The sequence below is a fragment of the Notechis scutatus genome, chromosome 1 (genome assembly GCF_049901735.1).
Source record: "Notechis scutatus isolate UNSWTSFEM ecotype Mainland chromosome 1, rNotScu1.2, whole genome shotgun sequence".
Classification (NCBI taxonomy): domain Eukaryota; kingdom Metazoa; phylum Chordata; class Lepidosauria; order Squamata; family Elapidae; genus Notechis; species Notechis scutatus.
The window spans coordinates 172,566,553-172,584,832 of NC_142009.1; the positions used below are offsets into that span (position 1 = coordinate 172,566,553).

General features: G+C 39.9%; 1 protein-coding gene across 1 annotated transcript in view; it reads left to right on the forward strand.

Moving 5' to 3' along the window:
* Nucleotides 1–18,280, forward strand: part of CYP20A1 (cytochrome P450 family 20 subfamily A member 1) — a 71,974-nt gene that overhangs the window by 39,315 nt on the left and 14,379 nt on the right. The window contains exons 4-8 of the mRNA XM_087950147.1: nucleotides 3,901–4,046; nucleotides 5,647–5,814; nucleotides 6,813–6,891; nucleotides 7,388–7,503; nucleotides 17,417–17,471. Of these exons, the coding sequence (XP_087806273.1) occupies nucleotides 3,901–4,046; nucleotides 5,647–5,814; nucleotides 6,813–6,891; nucleotides 7,388–7,503; nucleotides 17,417–17,471 (564 nt within the window). The remainder of the gene's footprint in view (nucleotides 1–3,900; nucleotides 4,047–5,646; nucleotides 5,815–6,812; nucleotides 6,892–7,387; nucleotides 7,504–17,416; nucleotides 17,472–18,280) is intronic.

Here is an 18,280-nt window from a genome sequence, read left to right on the forward strand (position 1 = left end):
GTATCTATTGTTTGCTTTAGTGTTGTTATGGTTGAAGCTGAAGTATTCATTGACAGGTAGGACATTGCAATGTATGATTTTATATGCTATACTTAGATCAGACCGAAGGCGGCGTAGTTCTAGGTTTTCTAGGTCTAGAATTTCGAGTCTGGTGGCATAAGGTATTCCGCAACGAGTAGAGGAGTGGAGAACTCTTCTTGTGAAATATTTCTGGACTTTCTCAACTGTGTTAATATCAGATATGTAATGTGGGTTCCAGACTGATAAGCTGTATTCGAGTATTGATCTAGCAAATGTTTTGTATGCTCTAGTTATTAGTGTAATATTACCAGAGAAAAAGCTACGTAAGATTAAGTTAACAATTCTTAATGCCTTTTTGGCTATGTAGTTACAGTGGGCTCTAGCACTTAGGTCATTTGAGATGAGTACTTCAAGATCCTTGACAGAGTTTGGATCATCAACAAGGGCTTGACTATTCAGCCTGTATTTTATTTTCTGATTTTTTTTGCCAATATGTAGGACAGAGCATTTATTTGTTGAGATTTGAAGTTGCCATTTGTTTGACCATTCTGATACATAGTCAAGGTCTTTTTGAAGGGTAGCAGTATTGTCTGTGGTGTTGAATAGCTTTACATCATCAGCGAAGAGAACGCAGTTGCTCTTGATATGATCACAGAGGTCATTTATGTAGAGTATGAAAAGAGTTGGTCCTAGAACACTGCCTTGGGGGACACCACTGTTGACAGGTACAGAATTTGATAGGATGCTCCCAATTTTGACCATTTGTTGTTTGTTTGACAGGAATGCTTCTATCCAGTAATGCAGGTGTCCAGAGATACCATAAGATTTTAGTTTTAGGAGTAGTTTGTTGTGTACCACTGAATCAAAGGCTTTACAGAAGTCTATGTAGATTGCATCTATTGTTTTGCCCTGATCAAGTTGTGTAGTCCATATGTTTTTGCAGTGTAAGAGTTGCAGATTACATGATAGTTTTTTCCTAAAACCAAATTGTTTATTAGAGATTAGGTTGTTTGTTTCTAAGTGGAGGATGATGGATTGGTTAATAATTGATTCCATGACTTTACAGGTGACGCAGCATAAAGAGATTGGTCTGTAATTTTCAACTAAGCTGGGGTCTCTGTCAGCCTTCAAGATATCTTCTACATCTTTTCTATGGCTATGCATCTTTCTCACTGCTCTAAATCTTTCGGCTGTCATTAGTAACGGGGGGAGGGGGGAATTGGAGGGGAAGAAAGCTGGAGGTGTTACATTCCTGTGCTGTAAAGGAGGAGGAGGAGGGGGAGTATAAATTCCTGTTCTTAAGTTTCTATTTCCTTGCCTAGCTTTTTCCTTCCTTTGCGCAGCTGTGAAGTTTTATCAAAATATGTCAAGGTCAACAGACAGAGGCCTCATCACCACCTGAGGATGCCCACATGATCATATTCAGAACTTTTAATTGGAAGAGTCTTTTGGATTTTGTGGGGTGGGAACAATTCCATCCCTTTGTATATGTGATCTGCGCGCCAAATTCTTTAGATTCAGAATTTTACCTGTAGCTTCCACTTTGAATTTAAGTAAAAGAAAAAACTTTGCTCAAATCATTGGAGTCTCAGTATTTCTTTCTTGGATTTTGAATGGAGCACAGACTGACAGTCTCCCTTTTTGAAGATGGGGATGACTGTGGCTTGTGACCATAGTTTTGGCAAGGAGCTGGTCCTGAAAGATTTTTCAAAGATTATGCTTAGAGGTTCGGCTATGGCAGTGGGTAGCTTTTTTAAGAAGTAGGCACATATTCCATCCAGTCCAATAGATAGAGATGGTTTTAGATTGTGCAGTGCTTTTTCAACAATGTCTTCTGTAAAATCGATATGTATTAGATCATTGTAGTTGTCTGTGGTTCGACTAGGAAATACTGGGCATGATCCATTGTTGTTTACAAATACTGAGCCAAAGAATGTGTTAAAGAGGTTGGCTTTAATAGTTAATAGGTATTGTTAGGCCTTCTGGGTAAACCAGACAGGAAACACAACTAGGTGAACTAAATCTACTTTATTATAAGGCTACACATTAACAGAATCTTGCAAATCTGAAGGTACAAATTTCTTGCTGCCACTTTTAGGTGTCCGATCAATTAGGACGATCCTTCCAAAGTTTCTTCCTCTGACTATTAACCAACTGCCTGCAAGGAACAAGGGAACATGCCTACCGTCCCTGTCCTATTGTTTCTTTTTTTTGTTATTCATATCCATTTCATGTAATTATAACCATGTTTATACTTATACCTGTTATCTAATAATTGTTTGACAAAATAAATAAATAAATAAATAAATAAATACATACATACATACATACATACATACTCTTGTCTGATTGTTCCCTAGCCATTTCCTTCATTCCCCCAATGTCATCTACCACATTCCATTACAGATATTTCCACCTCGGTTTGTAATGTATTTGGGTCTGTGAAAATCTTTTCTTTTAGTAAGAGAGAATAAAGGACTGAAATTTAAGGTCTGCATGAAACCATGTGTGCCTTTAGATACATCCACCGGTGCTTTGTGACCTCTCTGATCCTCAGAAGATTTTAACCTGGGGTTAAAATTCTCTACTATTGCTTTTTGTAAGAGACATATTATCACCAGCTTTATAAACTAGTAGCATTTTTGCAAATTGCCTTGGACAACAGATGGTTGAGAATCTCTGAGCATCTGACAGTACTGGGTAAAGGATATTGTTAGCAGGCAAAGTGAGCTACATAATCACTATAACCTGGAGCTGGTCCAGTTGGCATGAAGCACTGGTTGGGCTTCTGCTTTGTTCAATATGGATGAAAAACATACTTTAAGGAGGACTCCCTTAACGATCTGGTAAAAGTTACATTATGTCATTGAAGCAAGGGATAGGGTTATTAAAATAAAAATGAACTTCTGTGGGTTTTGCCAAGTTCTTACTGATTATTACAGGAGAGGCTATTTCTACATTGCTTGAGACTTTCTTGACTGCCTGATTAGTTCACTTTCTTACTGTGAGACCACAAATTTTACTTCTCCCTTTCTTCTACAGAAGGATTAGAAGCTGTAAGCATGTGTGACTATTGACAAAAATTGTTAGTTGGACATTTGGACAATACAGACATGTAGGAACAAAGATATGTGTATACAGTTCTGCATCTTCTGGTTTTATTGCTCTTGAAGAAAAATCGATATTTTAGGTACCAATACTTAGCACCCAGCCATGTAACTAACTGCAAGCCTCTGAACTAATTTGACAGATTTATAGCAGTCTTTCCTAACCTCCTCCTTTCCAGCATAAGCAGTGGCTGGGAACCAGGAGTGGGATTCAAATTTCTTAACCGGTTCTGTGTGTGTGGCCTAATTTGTGAGTGTGGCTTAGTGGTCATGTGACTGGCTGGGCATGGCTTGTATGTAAATATTGTAAATATTTATGTAAATGTTGATTTTTTTTATTAAAAAAGAGCAACTTTTACCCAAAATCAGGCAAAGCAAGCAGGCAGATTGAGTTGCTCACAGAATCACAGATTCACTCAGAGATCTATCTTTCTGCAATCTATTGCCTGAGTCTGTCACATAAAATTTGCTTGCAAGCAAGCTCATAAAATTAACTCACAGCACACCATGTATGTAAATATTGCAAGGTACAAGGCAGGCAAGTTGGATGGCACGCATGCCAGGTAAGGTGAGTGAGTGGGTGGGGAGGGGCGGTGCCAGCCAGCCGAGCAATTTGCCGGTTCTCCGAACTGCGCAGAATCATAACAACCGGTTCTATAGAACTGGTCCAACCAGGTAGAATCCCACCCCTGCTGGGAACCATGGGAACCAAAGTAGGGGAACTTCTTTAGAGCATGGTAGGGATTTATTGTGTTTTCACTCTCTCTTTCAGCGGACCCCTTTGAAACGATGTTAAAGTCCTTGTTGCAGTATCAGTCAGGCCTGGGTGGAGACATGGCTGAGAGCTGCGTGAGGAAAAAACTGTATGAAAATGGTGTCACCAAGCTGCTGCCGAGTAATTTTCCTGTAATCCAGAAGGTGAATAGCTTTATCTGAGGGCAGAGTTTTGCTCAGGTGTATGGGAAGGCTTGTTTCCTAGGAAGATAAATGATTCAGAATAATCTCTTTAAAAGGCCGCGTGGAGCAGAATCAGATGTTTTAAGGTTTTTGAAAGTTGCTTATCTTGTGTAAGCATTCAGCATTCTCAGAAGTGACTCCTCAGTATTAAATCTTGTCTGGTGCATTTCCATTTTCTATTTTTTCTGGGTTTTCAGGACAAGTTAAATTAAAACACGAATGAACATGCCTACTACTGTTTTAAACCCCCCCCTCACTCTGCCACATAGTGGAGTTTAGCAGAGCTTATATTTTCCAAACTAAAAACAATTGGCTTTTTATCTTTATTTTTATGTCGTATCGATGATGTTGTAATTTCTTTGTTGTGAGTCATCCAGAGATGCTGAAAGTCAGTCGGCATATACATTTTATATTATGGTTGGTCACACAATCAAACAGGTGTTTAGACTGAATTTAGCATTTTTATTCACCTATGAAATCCTTCCCAAGGACCTGGGATATTTGATGGTGTTAAAGGTGTCATTGGGATGTAAACTTTTCCAAGTAAAGCTGCCTTTTGCAAATAACTGATGGTGATTTTCTCAATGCCAATGGTATTCAAGTAATGCTTGAGATGTTTTGGGATTGCACCCAAGGCACTACTATTAATATTAAACATGTTTTAAACATGATTAGGATTGCACAGGCAAACAGAGAGTGCTGTTGAAAAATTGGATTTGCCTCATTTACCCCCCTCCCCCTCTGCCACATAGTGGAGTTTAGCAGAGCTTATATTTTCCAAACTAAAAACAAGCTCATAGTGAGAAGTGGTACCTTGAAAACCTACACAGTCTGTCACTTAAAATTTAATTCTTGAAAATAAATAGTACATCCAGACTTGTGCCAGTTGGGTTTCATATCAGGGCATGGTACAGAGCAGTGCAGGTTACTCTTGTCATGATCCTTGGCAGAGCAGAAATGGAGATATGTATTGATCTCTCAGTGGCTTCTTTCTGGACTGACTATGGGGGTTAGGAGTGGATGTCACTGTGCTGCAGTTATTCATCTTCTTCCTCAGTGGTTGCACCCACAGCCTCTCATTGGTAAGGTACCACAGGGCTTGATACTCTCCCCTGTCCTAATATTTACATGAAACACTTGGATGAGGTCATCCATCAGTTTAGTGGTCAGTGTCATCACTATATTGAGGTTACAGTTGGCATTTCTGTTTACTTTTCTTGGAGGAAACATCTCCATGCCCCTCATCTTTTTGATCATACAGATCAAATGTCCAGCTATGTCCAGTAAAATTACTAGAGGTCTGTAATTGCACAGATACTCTCTGCATGCCTTAAGAATCATTGCACCTTTCCCAAAGCACCACTAGATGGGAGACATTATAACAGTAGCTCAATGCTAAATGGGCATTATGAGTAAAGATGGATTTCATCAGAATAGTTGAAAAGGCATTGACCTGCTTTTCTGTTCAACAGGCCATGTAATAATATTTAATTTGTGCTTTTCGGTTTCATGGGAATGTGTAGGGATAAAGAGATTGACACATTTATTTCTTTTGTTTAAGCTGTCAGAAGAATTGCTAACAAAATGGCTAACTTTCCCCGAGTCTCAACATGTGCCCCTCAGTCAGCATATGTTAGGCTTTGCAATGAAGGCTGTTACACAGACGGCTATGGGCAGCAGGTTTGAAGATGAACAGGAAGTCATCCGATTTCGTAGGAACCATGATGTGGTAAGTCTGCAGAAAGAAGGGCAGGAATGTTTTCTTCAGTTCTATTTTCTACCACAAGGAGACAAATCACATAGCTGTACAAAGGCATTGATTCAGAGATATAGCTTTGCTAATCTCCTTCAGTTATTGAGAAGTTGATAACACTGCTTAGCTGACCTTGTCTGATCTTGAAAAATCTAAGCCGAATTGGACCTTGGAGGGAAACTACAAGGAAATTCCCAGGCTGTAGACTAGGCTGAGAAATTTAAAAAAATGGAAAATCTACATTGTTGCCAAGAAAACCAACATGGAATGTACATGTGGTCACCAGAGGCTAAATTCACCTTAAGGGAAATTTAGATTTCAGTTCCTAAAATAGGCTTAGATAGCCTGACTTGTGGGCCGTGCTGCATACCTTGCTGGAATATCTGAATTAAGAACTTTTAAATAAGCATCCTTAATCCACTGAGTTGAGAGGTATTTTCTTAAAGTCTGAACACACCGAGCAAACCAAGTGCAGATTTAAGTGTGAGTGAAAACAAAAACAAGCCTTCATCTAAAATGGTAGACAATGTGCAATTTCTCTGCCTTCTTTCTGAATTAGCCTGCTCTGTACCAATGTTATCTTCTGTTTTATCTCAGACTTTAAATGTAATATTTACAGTAGTTATAATTAATATATTTAATTGTCCAATAGTATTGTGAAACTCATCTAAACTCTTTCTAAAAATTGGAATAAGTTCTGTACTATTTCATGTGTGAGGAAGTCCCTCTGTTCTTGTAATTAACAGAGTAGACAGCCTATATACCCATTATAATGCATTATAAGTACAGGTAGTCCTTGACATGATCACAATTGAACTCAAAATTTCTGTTGTTAAGTGAGACAGTTATTAATCACTTCCCTTTTAGCACCAGCCTTACCTTAGTACAGAAACCATATTTAATATTCTGGTAAGACTGAAATAAATACTTAATAATAAACTAAGAAAGATTATTATTATTTATTTCTATTTCAGATCTGGGCAGAAATTGGAAAGGGTTTCTTAGATGGTTCACTTGATAAAAGCACGACCAGAAAAAAGCAGTATGAAGATGGTGAGTTCTGTTTCCTACCTAGTTGACACATATTCCTGGCAAGGTGATCTAATTGAACATTTCTGCATAGCAACATGTTTTATTGAATGTATCAGAAATGCTACTGTTTTATCTAGCATGTATACAGACACAGACACCATGAACATTATTTGTTCATCTATTTTCCAAATGCAGGATAGAGTAATAAATCAATCCCATCTATCCCTCCTTCAACACTCTGCAATACCCGTTTTTAGTATAAGTTTTCTGTAATTTCTGAAGGCTGATAGATAACATTTTATTTCTCCATTCATACTTGCATGTGTATACAGACTTATATCTGTGGAACCAATGGATAGGGCTATGATGAAAATAAATGTATTCCAAATCATTTTTCATCTGCGAGGGAAGCAGTCTTCAGAAGCCAAAGACCAGCTGCCTGACATGACATGATATGTTTCTAGGGCATCCCACTGTGCTAGCTAGGAAATGACCTCATTATTCTTTGTGCTTAAAGCCCTGATGGAAATGGAGCAGGTCTTGAAGAAAGTCATAAAAGAACGACAAGGAAAGAACTTCAGCCGACACATCTTCATAGATTCTTTACTGCAGGGGAATCTGAGTGACAAGCAGGTATCTGCATCTTTGGTATAATTAACTATTAATGGAGTTCTCTCAAGATCAGCTGCTAATTATGTATTGGTAGTGTTTGATTAATATAATAGCCTCCATTGTATCTCATTTGAATAGGGTTTTTTTCCTTGTGTATGGCTATTTTGGACCTTTAGGCTTGAAGCTTTTTTAAAAAAATAAAGTAATACGTTATGGTATGCACTTAACTACTAAGGTGACATGGATAGTTATTGTTAAAATGGGAGAAGCTGTTCTAATGTATTATTTTAGCTAATTCCAAAATGGCAGGAAATTCATTGTACCAGATCTAGGATTAGAGTGAATTTTTATTTTTGACAGGACAAGGCTGTGAACTAGGGAAATAACAATAGGGTGCAATGTTTATATATATAATATTATATTCTCATTCTCTCTCTCTCTCTCTCTCTCTCCCCCCTCTCCGTGTGTGTGTGTGTGTGTGTGTGTGTGTGTGTGGCAATCGCACGAGTGGTCTACCAGCATACCAAATATCTGTTGCTTTTATATATGCTGCATTGCCTTGATGAAAATTACAGAGGTCCATATCTCTGTGGTGGTGAAGAGTGGAGCTATTGCCATTCACACACATACAGAAGGAAAGGCTGGATCAAATCTTCTTTCTGAGAAATCCTGAATGTTGACACAGGAAGGAAGGTCTGCCTTCCTGCTTTAGTATGGCTGCTTAGCTGCCGCTACTTGTTTTCTAGGGAGGTGACTTTACTTGGCATCTTTCCTCAACCTCAGTGTATCAGATAGATGGGAATCCCATAATCTGTGCATTTTATTGTCAAGTAAAAGAAGCAATGAATCTTATTTTATTTTTTTTATTTTTTGAAAATTTTATTTGGGTCTTCACAAAAAAAAACATAATACAAATGTTGTGAATCAATAAAAGTTACTAGCATAAATGCAAATCAGGGTTTGGAAACCTGCACACCTGATTGGCCCTTATACAACAACTAGGGATTGGTCCATAAGTAGTCCCTGATTGGCCACTATTTTGACACTTCTCATTGGTTATAAGTTTGAACTTGTTGCACATGTCATTGGGTAATAAGGTAGCAGATAACCCTATAAAAGGGTTGCTGTTGCCCATAGCCTTGCTCTGTTCTGTTATATTTACGATTATTAAAGAGTTGAAGTCACTGGTCAGATGTCTGGTCTCCATTATTCCCCAAACTTAACACTGGCGACGAGGGTGGGATACGGAGACCGAAGAGCTGACTAAGTTACAGAGCAACCAACAGAGCACGTGGTCGAACACGCACCATCAACGGCAACATGGCCAGCGGTGCCGTACCACCCGCTCCATTCAACCCAGAAACCGAAGACTGGGAGTCATACATGGATCGGTTCCAGATGTTTCTGGAGACCAACAATTTGAAAGATGCAACAACCGGCAAAAAAAGAGCTATCTTTCTAACTCACTGCGGGCCTACCGTGTTTAAAATGGCAAAATCACTTGCCAAGCCAGCCGAGGTAAAAGAGATGGACTGGGACATCCTCGAGCCTTTACTACGGGCTCACTACGCGCCCACCGTGCCAACCTTAGTCAGAAGACACAAATATTACCAGAGGGACCAACGGAAGGGTGAAAGCCTTGCCAATTACATCGCGGACCTCCGCAACCTTGGAGGCCTCTGCGGTTTCACCGACTTAGAAGAAGCCCTCCGGGACCGCCTGGTTCTGGGCTTAGAAGACGGCACGATCCAGAGCAAAATTATGGCTAAGGGGGACATCAGCCTCACCGATGCCCTTAAAGAAGCCTCGGCAGCGGAGGCGACCAAGAAGTTGGCAGCCCGAATGCGCCGCACCAACGCACTGCTACGTCAACTCGCCAATGATACCTCGCCTCACTCAGAGAGACACCCGGTATCGACTCACCACGAAGACCTAGAATCCCCATCAGAAAGCGATGAGGAAGAGGTCAACCGACTCCGAATGGAACGAGACCAGTTCACACAACCCTCATCCCGACCGTGTGCAGGATGTGGGGCGAATCACCCACGATCCAGCTGCAAATTCCTCGACGCACTCTGCCGCAATTGCGGGAAACGAGGTCACATCGCAAAGGTTTGCAGAAGCAAACAAAACTCCAAACCCCGACAGGCTGAATGCCAATCTTCAGGATTCTTCGGCACACACCGAGAAAAACTGAACCACCAATGGGGAAACCACTCCTACAGAAACAAGCCGTCCACCACTTCCACCAGGCGTGAAGAAACCAGGCGGGAAGAGACCCACCAAACAATCACCATAGGCCACGCTACATCCCTTGATGCCGGGAAAATCCGAGTAAAGGTCGCCATCAAAAACAAACCTTGCGTGATGGAGGTAGACTCGGGATCTTCCCTCTCGATGGTGTCGTGGAAAACGCTCCAACAGCTCATTCCAACGATTCGCCACCAAGACCTTAACCCTCAAAGGGTTATACTCAAAGATTATCAGGGCAACCGAATTCCCGTCGTCGGGTCCCGCAGATTCCAGATCTCTTTCAAGGACCGCACCGTCGCTCTACCACTGACTGTCGTGGACCGCGACAGGCCTAGTCTTTAGGCCTTCAATGGTTCAGGCCGCTCGGAATCACTGTAGCCGGAGTCCACCGAGCCGAGAGCAGCGATTGGGAGGAGGCACTCGTGCAAGAATTCCAAGACATTTTCGCGAACGGACTAGGCAAGTACAAGGGGACCCCGATCTCGTTTAACTTGAACCCTGAGATAGCACCCATCCGCCTTAAGCCGTGTCGGGTGCCATTCGCCTTGAAGCCTAAAATCGACGAACAACTCGATAAGCTAATAGCGCAGGGCGTGCTGGAACCCACCGACCACGCCCACTGGGAAACCCCTATAGTGACGCCTATCAAGCCTGATGGGTCACTAAGAATTTGCGGAGACTACCGGGCCACCTTAAACCACGCACTACAGCAAAGTGCATATCCAGTGCCGGTAGTGCAACACTTGCTCCATTCCCTGGGTGGCGGGAAAGTTTTCGCTAAACTAGATCTAGCCCAGCCGTATCAGCAATTGCCTGTAGATCCGACCACGGCAGAGGCGCAAACTATCGTAACGCATAGGGGCGCATTTAAATGCAACCGGCTCCAGTTCGGGGTAAGCGTTGCCCCCGGAATCTTTCAGAGCTTAATGGAAAGGTTGTTACAAGGGATCAGAGGGGTCGTACCATATTTCGACGATGTACTCATCGCCGCCCCTAACAAAGACATCCTAGAAAAACGACTCAGAGAGGTTTTACGAAGATTCCAAAACGCAGGCCTCAGAGTTAAAAAAGATAAATGCCAGTTATGTACCGAAAAAGTAGAATTTTTGGGATACCTCCTGGACAGCCAAGGAATCCATCCCACCGAAGACAAATTAAGGGCGATTAAAAAGGCCCCCACTCCAAGGAACAAGGCAGACCTACAGGCGTTCCTTGGACTTATCAATTTCTATAATGTCTTTTTACCCCACAAAGCAACGGTAGCAGAACCATTGCATAGACTATTAGACAAAAAAGGAACGTGGGTTTGGGGACAACGGGAACAATATGCTTTCCAACAAGTAAAGAAATTGCTAACTTCTGATCATAACTACTTATGCAGTACAACGAGACTCTTCCGCTCACTATCACGTGTGACGCATCACCTTTTGGGGTTGGGGCAATTCTGGCCCACGTATTACCAAATGGAGCGGAAGCCCCCCATCGCGTTTTTTTCGCGAACCTTAGCTAAAGCTGAAAGAAATTATAGTCAGCTGGACAAAGAAGCTTTAGCTATTGTGGCTGCAGTTAAAAGATTTCATGAATATGTTTATGGCCATGCGTTTACGATAATTACTGATCATAAACCGCTACTGGGGATCATTGCGGGTAATAAACCAACCCCGTATATATTGTCCCCCAGAATGACCCGTTGGTCTGAATTCTTGGCGGCCTACAACTACACCTTGCAACATCGCCCGGAGAAATCAATTCTCCACGCTGATGCATTGAGCAGAACACCGCTCCCAGACTCTGTTGTAGATCCAGCCCCAACCATCTCAACACTACAGATCGAAGCTCTGCATGCACCACCCTTGACGGCTAGAGACATTGCCTCTGAAACAAAACGTGACCCAGTTCTGCAACACATCCTACGCTGGGTTGAACGGGGGTGGCCGACGGACCAAATAGCACCGGAATGGGCGCCTTTCAAAACCCGCCAAACCGAACTGTTTTCCCAAAAAGGCTGTATCTTGTGGGGCGATCGAGTCGTAATCCCTGGCAAATTGCAACAAACTGTTTTGGCGGTATTGCATGAAGGACATCCGGGTATCGTGCGGATGAAAGCACTCGCACGCAGCTACGCTTGGTGGCCGGGAATCGACAAAAGAATCGAGGCCTGGGTCGCCACTTGTCAACGTTGCCAGGACGTCAGCAACGCCCCGCCTAAAGCAAGCCCAACCGAATGGGAAACTCCGAGGGGACCTTGGTCCCGTATTCATATTGACTTTGCGGGGCCTACCAAAGGACACACTTTCCTTATTACTGTCGACGCCTATTCAAACTGGCTCGAGATCCATCGAATGAACACAACTACAACGGACTCAGTTATCAATAAATTAAACAGACTATTTGCCACACACGGGTTTCCGGACGTGTTGGTCTCGGACAACGGCCCACAGTTTACTGCATTACCCTTTGAACAATATCTTGCTGATCGGGGCATCCGCCATGCGCTAACCTCGCCCGCGCACCCTGCGGCGAATGGACGTGCAGAACGCATGGTACAATTTGTAAAAAAGACCCTTCACAAAATGGAATTTGGTAACATCGACGAGAAAATCAATCGAATTCTCTTGTTGCAGCACATCACGCCCCACAGCGTGACCAACAAAACACCCGCTGAACTTCTTATGGGGCGGAAACTACGATCGCACCTTGACCGGCTCCACCCCGCATTCGCACCAGAAAAGCCCTTCGGCTCCAGCAGCAAATGCCGGGAATTTAAGGTAGGCGATTTAATCTTTGCCAAAAACTTTTCCGGCGACCCGTTATGGATACCCGCAACCGTTACCCACCTTACCGGGCCTAGATCTTACCGCCTGCTAACGGACGATGGGAGGGTGTGGAAACGCCACATAGACCAACTCCGATCGAAATTACCACCCAGCACCCATGACTCCCCGGGTTCACCAACTCAAGGGGGAGGAAATATCGAGGAAATTGACTTTGATATGACAAATAGCAGGCCAACGGAAACCCTACGGCCCAGCGAAACACCGGAACTTGAAGCGGGGAGGGAGTTGAATTTTTCAGGGAACTTTAATACGGGGGAAACCGAACTGCAAAACCCCGAAGAAACACGGAGTAGCAGAGACAACCACAGTGAAAGCAGCACGGAATCACCGTGCAGCGAAACTGAATTTAATAAAGATCATCCAAACGCTCCACCGGAACCGGACCTTAGACCAAAACCGGTGGAGCCACGGAAATCATCCAGACAGACCAAACGGCCTGTCTATCTTGAGGATTTTATTACAGCTCCCCTCAAACGGAACCCAAGGGGGAGGGGTGTTGGGAATCAATAAAAGTTACTAGCATAAATGCAAATCAGGGTTTGGAAACCTGCACACCTGATTGGCCCTTATACAACAACTAGGGATTGGTCCATAAGTAGTCCCTGATTGGCCACTATTTTGACACTTCTCATTGGTTATAAGTTTGAACTTGTTGCACATGTCATTGGGTAATAAGGTAGCAGATAACCCTATAAAAGGGTTGCTGTTGCCCATAGCCTTGCTCTGTTCTGTTATATTTACGATTATTAAAGAGTTGAAGTCACTGGTCAGATGTCTGGTCTCCATTATTCCCCAAACTTAACAACAAATAAAAAATCTTTTTTTAAAAAAATAGCATGGTCCCGGGTTATCACTTCTTCATACAGACACAAACTCAATTTCATGCTCATTTTTATATTTTATTCCATATCTTATTACTGTTTTACATTTTCTACATAGTTTTTCCCCTCTTTTAATTTTCGCAACTTTATTTTGATTATCTCATGTCAATTCAAATCAAAATATTTATACTTTTGTCTGTCCTGTTTAAATTTCATATTATCTTTTCTCATTAAACAAATTTTCCCCTGTAGTTACTAATTGGAGTATGATACCTTTATATCTTTTAATTTTATCCATTCAACTCTTATTTAAGCTTCAAAGTATACCTTTAAGATTATAACATTCAATATAATACATAACTTCCAATCAAATTCTGCTTGGTACATTCTTAAAATACACACTATATTCTTAAAAAAAGATTTTATACATACATACATACATCTGTGGTTATTTGGGTTTTCTCCCGCGTAAAATTGGAAGTATCTAGGCGACGTTTCAATGAAGTCTCATTCATCATCTTCAGGCTTGTGTCTTCGGCTTTGTGCTTCTCGGACTCCGAGAACTCCGAGAAGCACAAAGCCGAAGACACAAGCCTGAAGATGATGAATGAGACTTCATCGAAACGTCGCCTAGATACTTCCAATTTTATGCCGGAGAAAACCCGAATAACCAAAGATCCACATACAAATACCCGCGAAAACCTCAGAAAACACACACACACACACACACACACATACACATATATATCACTCATTCCATTCCAACTCAATTCTATTATTAATATTCAATAAAATCTTAACATCTTTAACATTTCTTTTCAATTAAATATCATACCTCCTTGGGAACACTTATAAACTTTCCATAATTAATTCTTTTTTTCCCCACATTTCTCTTCACATATTTTATAAATCATTAATAATAATTAAAATGTTCCCATCCTTTCCTAATTTAATTCTCTCATTCACTTTATTTCATTTATTTATTAACAAACATTCCACTATATTACGATAAATATTTTATCCATCATTTTAATCATATTTTCTAAAATTATTTCTATTTGTAATATAACAATACTATCTTATGTACCTTTGCAGAATCCCTTTTACAATTAAGTTTTCACCCATTATCTCTAAACAGGCTTATACTTTCAATTCTTATACCTTTTCCCTGTTTCTCTATATCTTTGTTTCTGTCCTTTATAACTTATTTTCCTTTCCTTCTTCCCCCTCTTCTTCTCCCTCCCCTTTTTACCCCCTTATCTCTCTACTTCTAATTCTCTCTTCTGTAATTCCCTCTTCTGTTGCTTTCTAATATTATACTTATTTTTCAAACTATTCTTCTTTTTTTGGTTGTTTTTTCAAATCTTAAACTTTTCATTCTCTTCCCCCCTTTCCTTTTTTCCCTCACATAAAATTACTTGATCATTAAAGATGGCTTCTTCTTTGTCTCAATCTTCTTGTTCTGCAAGCCTTTCTTGTTGTTTCTCATAGTTCCAGATCTCCATTTCTAAGAATTGAAATACGAAGCCAAAAGAACCTCTCCCTCTTGTGCATCTTCTTTGTACTTTTTAAGTTCCATTTTCAGATCTTCTAAAAGTGGTGCCATTTTAAACACTTTTAAACAACCACCCGATTGATTTTAGTCATTTAAATGCAATAAACAAAAATCCAAAGATCACCAAGTAATCCAAATAATCCAAAGCTGTTTCTTCTTGCTTCTTTTTTCCACTTTCTCTTCCTGGGGTTCTATTATTTTGTTGCCAAGTTTCAGTTAAAATGTATCTTTTAGGAATCTTGTTGAGGTTTCACTGTAAATTCCTTTTAGTTCCAGGCAGTCTCCTCCATTTTCCAGATCCTGCCCTTTTATTCTTTTTCTGTCCTTTCCTGTTTTGAAAAGCTTTTAAGTATCCAGAAATCTTTATTATCCCTTTGACATTTTATTTTCAGCTTAAATGCCTATTGATGTCAAAGTGGACTTTTTTTCAAGTTCTTGCTTAAGTCTCTTAGCTGTCAGTATAGGGAAGGGAAGAAAAAAAACCAAATCCTTTCCCTTCCCTCTCTCCTTCGCTGCTTCAAAATCTTCTTTGGGTACAATGTTATTTTTTTATAGTTTAAATTCCAGGGTACCTTACATTGTTGCTTTTGTAGTTTAACCCAGTCAACTAAAACTTTCTCTTCTTATCTTCCTCCTGCACATTCTTTTCCGGTCGAGTTCTTCTTTGAGGTGGCCATTTCTGGCCACTGCTGCAACCGCCTTCAGGAAAGGGAGTAAAGCCAGCTGAGGAGAGATGTGGCTCTCCTCAACCCTGCTGGCAGTCTCCCCCCTCTTCAGCACCTCTACAGGGTGGCTTAGCCCTGAAACCAGCTGGCTCGGGGCGTTCTGGCGATGAGCACAGATCGAAACCGTGCACAATCGCAGTTTCGATCTGTCGGCGAAGGAATTCAAACCGGAAGTCCAAATCTTTTTTTTTATTTTTATTTTTTTATTTTTATTGGTTTTTAAGACGAACATAGACAAACAAAACATAAAAACATCAAGCCATCTTCCATATATATATATACAGTGTGCCGGTTGGTTTACAAATTGTTTGTGCTTCCATTTCGTAGTCTTCAATTACAATTACATTGTATATATTCTCATATTTTCAATCAAGTATTAAATACATTAATATCATTGTTAATCAATCATTTGATTATACTTTTATTCATTCATGTTTCACGAAATAATCATATTTTACTTAATTTGTTTTATAACAGTTCATATTATCATCTCAAATCTATCCTACAATGATTTTGTAGATATAATAAGAAAAGAATACATCTTTATATATTTATTATTTTCTAAGAATCTACATATTTCATTACCATGTTTTATTGTCTAACCATTGATAGAATAGATCTCAAATTTTATAAAATTGTTTATCCTCTTGTTCTCTGATTTCAAATGTCAATCTACTCATTTCAGCACATTCCAATATGAATCTTATTTTATTTTTATAGCTATTTCCTGACTGGCGTATGGAGGCATGTGACAAAAGAAATCAGCACCCCTCCTTTGGGTGATCATTCATATGATACACTATAACAGAATTAACTTTATTTTTTAAAAAACAAGGCTAGAAAATCATTTTAATTGGTAATATGTAAAGAAAAAGTGTAAAAATAGAGAGCTCTGAAAGCCACTCATAGCATCTCAAGCAAATCTCCAAAGTCAAAACTACATGCAAAAAGTGAAATTGGTCTATTAATTAGGAAATATAATCAATGAACATTTGAAAAAGGAAAATATAAATAAGAAAGGGTTATCTCAGGCACCATAAAGCACCATGCATTCCAAAATAAAAGTAATTTTATGCAACATTTCCAGTTACTTAAGTTGCCGTTATTTCAGAGGCAAACTGAAGAGTACAACAAACTTTCCTATTTTTCCCTTAGTTCTTCCAAATTCTATTAGATTCTCCCCTTTAATCAAATGCTCATGAGCTTTATCTCCTTTTGTGTAGCCCTGGTACCTTGATTCTCGCTAGAAATTTTTAAAGGATAAAATATATATTTTTCTACAGAAAAGGAGGGGGCAGGAAAACTTTTGTTAAGCATACTTATGCTGGTCTATAGATGTAATAAAGATTTGATTGATTGGTCCTTTTGCTATGTGCGGTGTTTCTCAGGAGAATTTTGCTTGACACAGAGAAGATGTTTTGATTTGAACAATCTCCATTATGTGCAGCTGGGGTTCTCTGAAGGCCAGTTGACTTCATAACAGGAAGCTTCTAAATGTACATGGTACTGACAGACTTTTCCATGTATATTTTTTGTTGGCAGAGGGAAGATATATTGTTAACAATTAATAATTTTCTTTCTTTTTGAAACTATTTCTTCTGGAGCTACAATTAATTTGGAATTCATTTCAGACATATCTGCTTTGACATATATAAAATGTTTTATTAAATTTTCAATATTAGGTTTGGCGCTCACTCTCATTGTCTTTTTTCCCTCCTTCATGAAATTCTTTTCATTTTCTAGATTTTGGAGGACACTATGATATTCTCTCTGGCAGGATCCATAATCACTGCAAAATGTAAGTATATAAAATAGCTTAGTGCAAATCATTGGGGGAGGAGGGAGTCCTAATGTTGTCACAGTGCTTGTTGTTCCATAATACTATAGATAATTTGATTTAGTTTGTAAGCTGAGAGGCTCCAGGCCTTTATAATATTCAAGGTGTTTTCTTTCTTGGACGTGAAAAGTTAAAATAGGGCAGGTGGAGGGAACTTGGGCTTATGCCTGAAATAGCAAAATAAATGATAAATATCTTGAAATTTTTTATTTCAATTTCTCATCATGTAAAGTAAATAAAATGGTAACTTTTTAAATGGTAAATCTTGACAAATTGGGATTGGGAGAAGCAAAATCTCAGTATCCCAGGATAAATAAAAATTTCATGATATAGGGAGAAAAGGTCTTTATCTCCTTTTGCTTGGCCATGAGGTGTGCTTGTCTGAATTCTTTAGGTTATGTTAGAGGCAGATCTCAAAATAGCATTTAATGATTTTCCTCATATTTTAAGGCAATTGCCTTCCGAGGTGATTATCATATATTTTGAAATAACTCTATAACCTTTCTTTTGAAGAGACTGATACTTGAAGATAAAATGAAAAGAATATACAGAAATTCCATATAGCAGCCATGTCAGTATCCAAGATACCTTGGCAGATGCTCCCTAATACTAGACAATGTCCAGTCATTAATGAGGGAGAATATTTGTAGCTCAGACTTGAAATGAGGGGTCTTAGGTGCTCTTTAAGCTTGGGGTTGTTGTTTTTTTTGCAGATATTTCATTACCAAAACTAGGTAACACTAGTGCTAGTAGGGCTATTTCAGAGCACA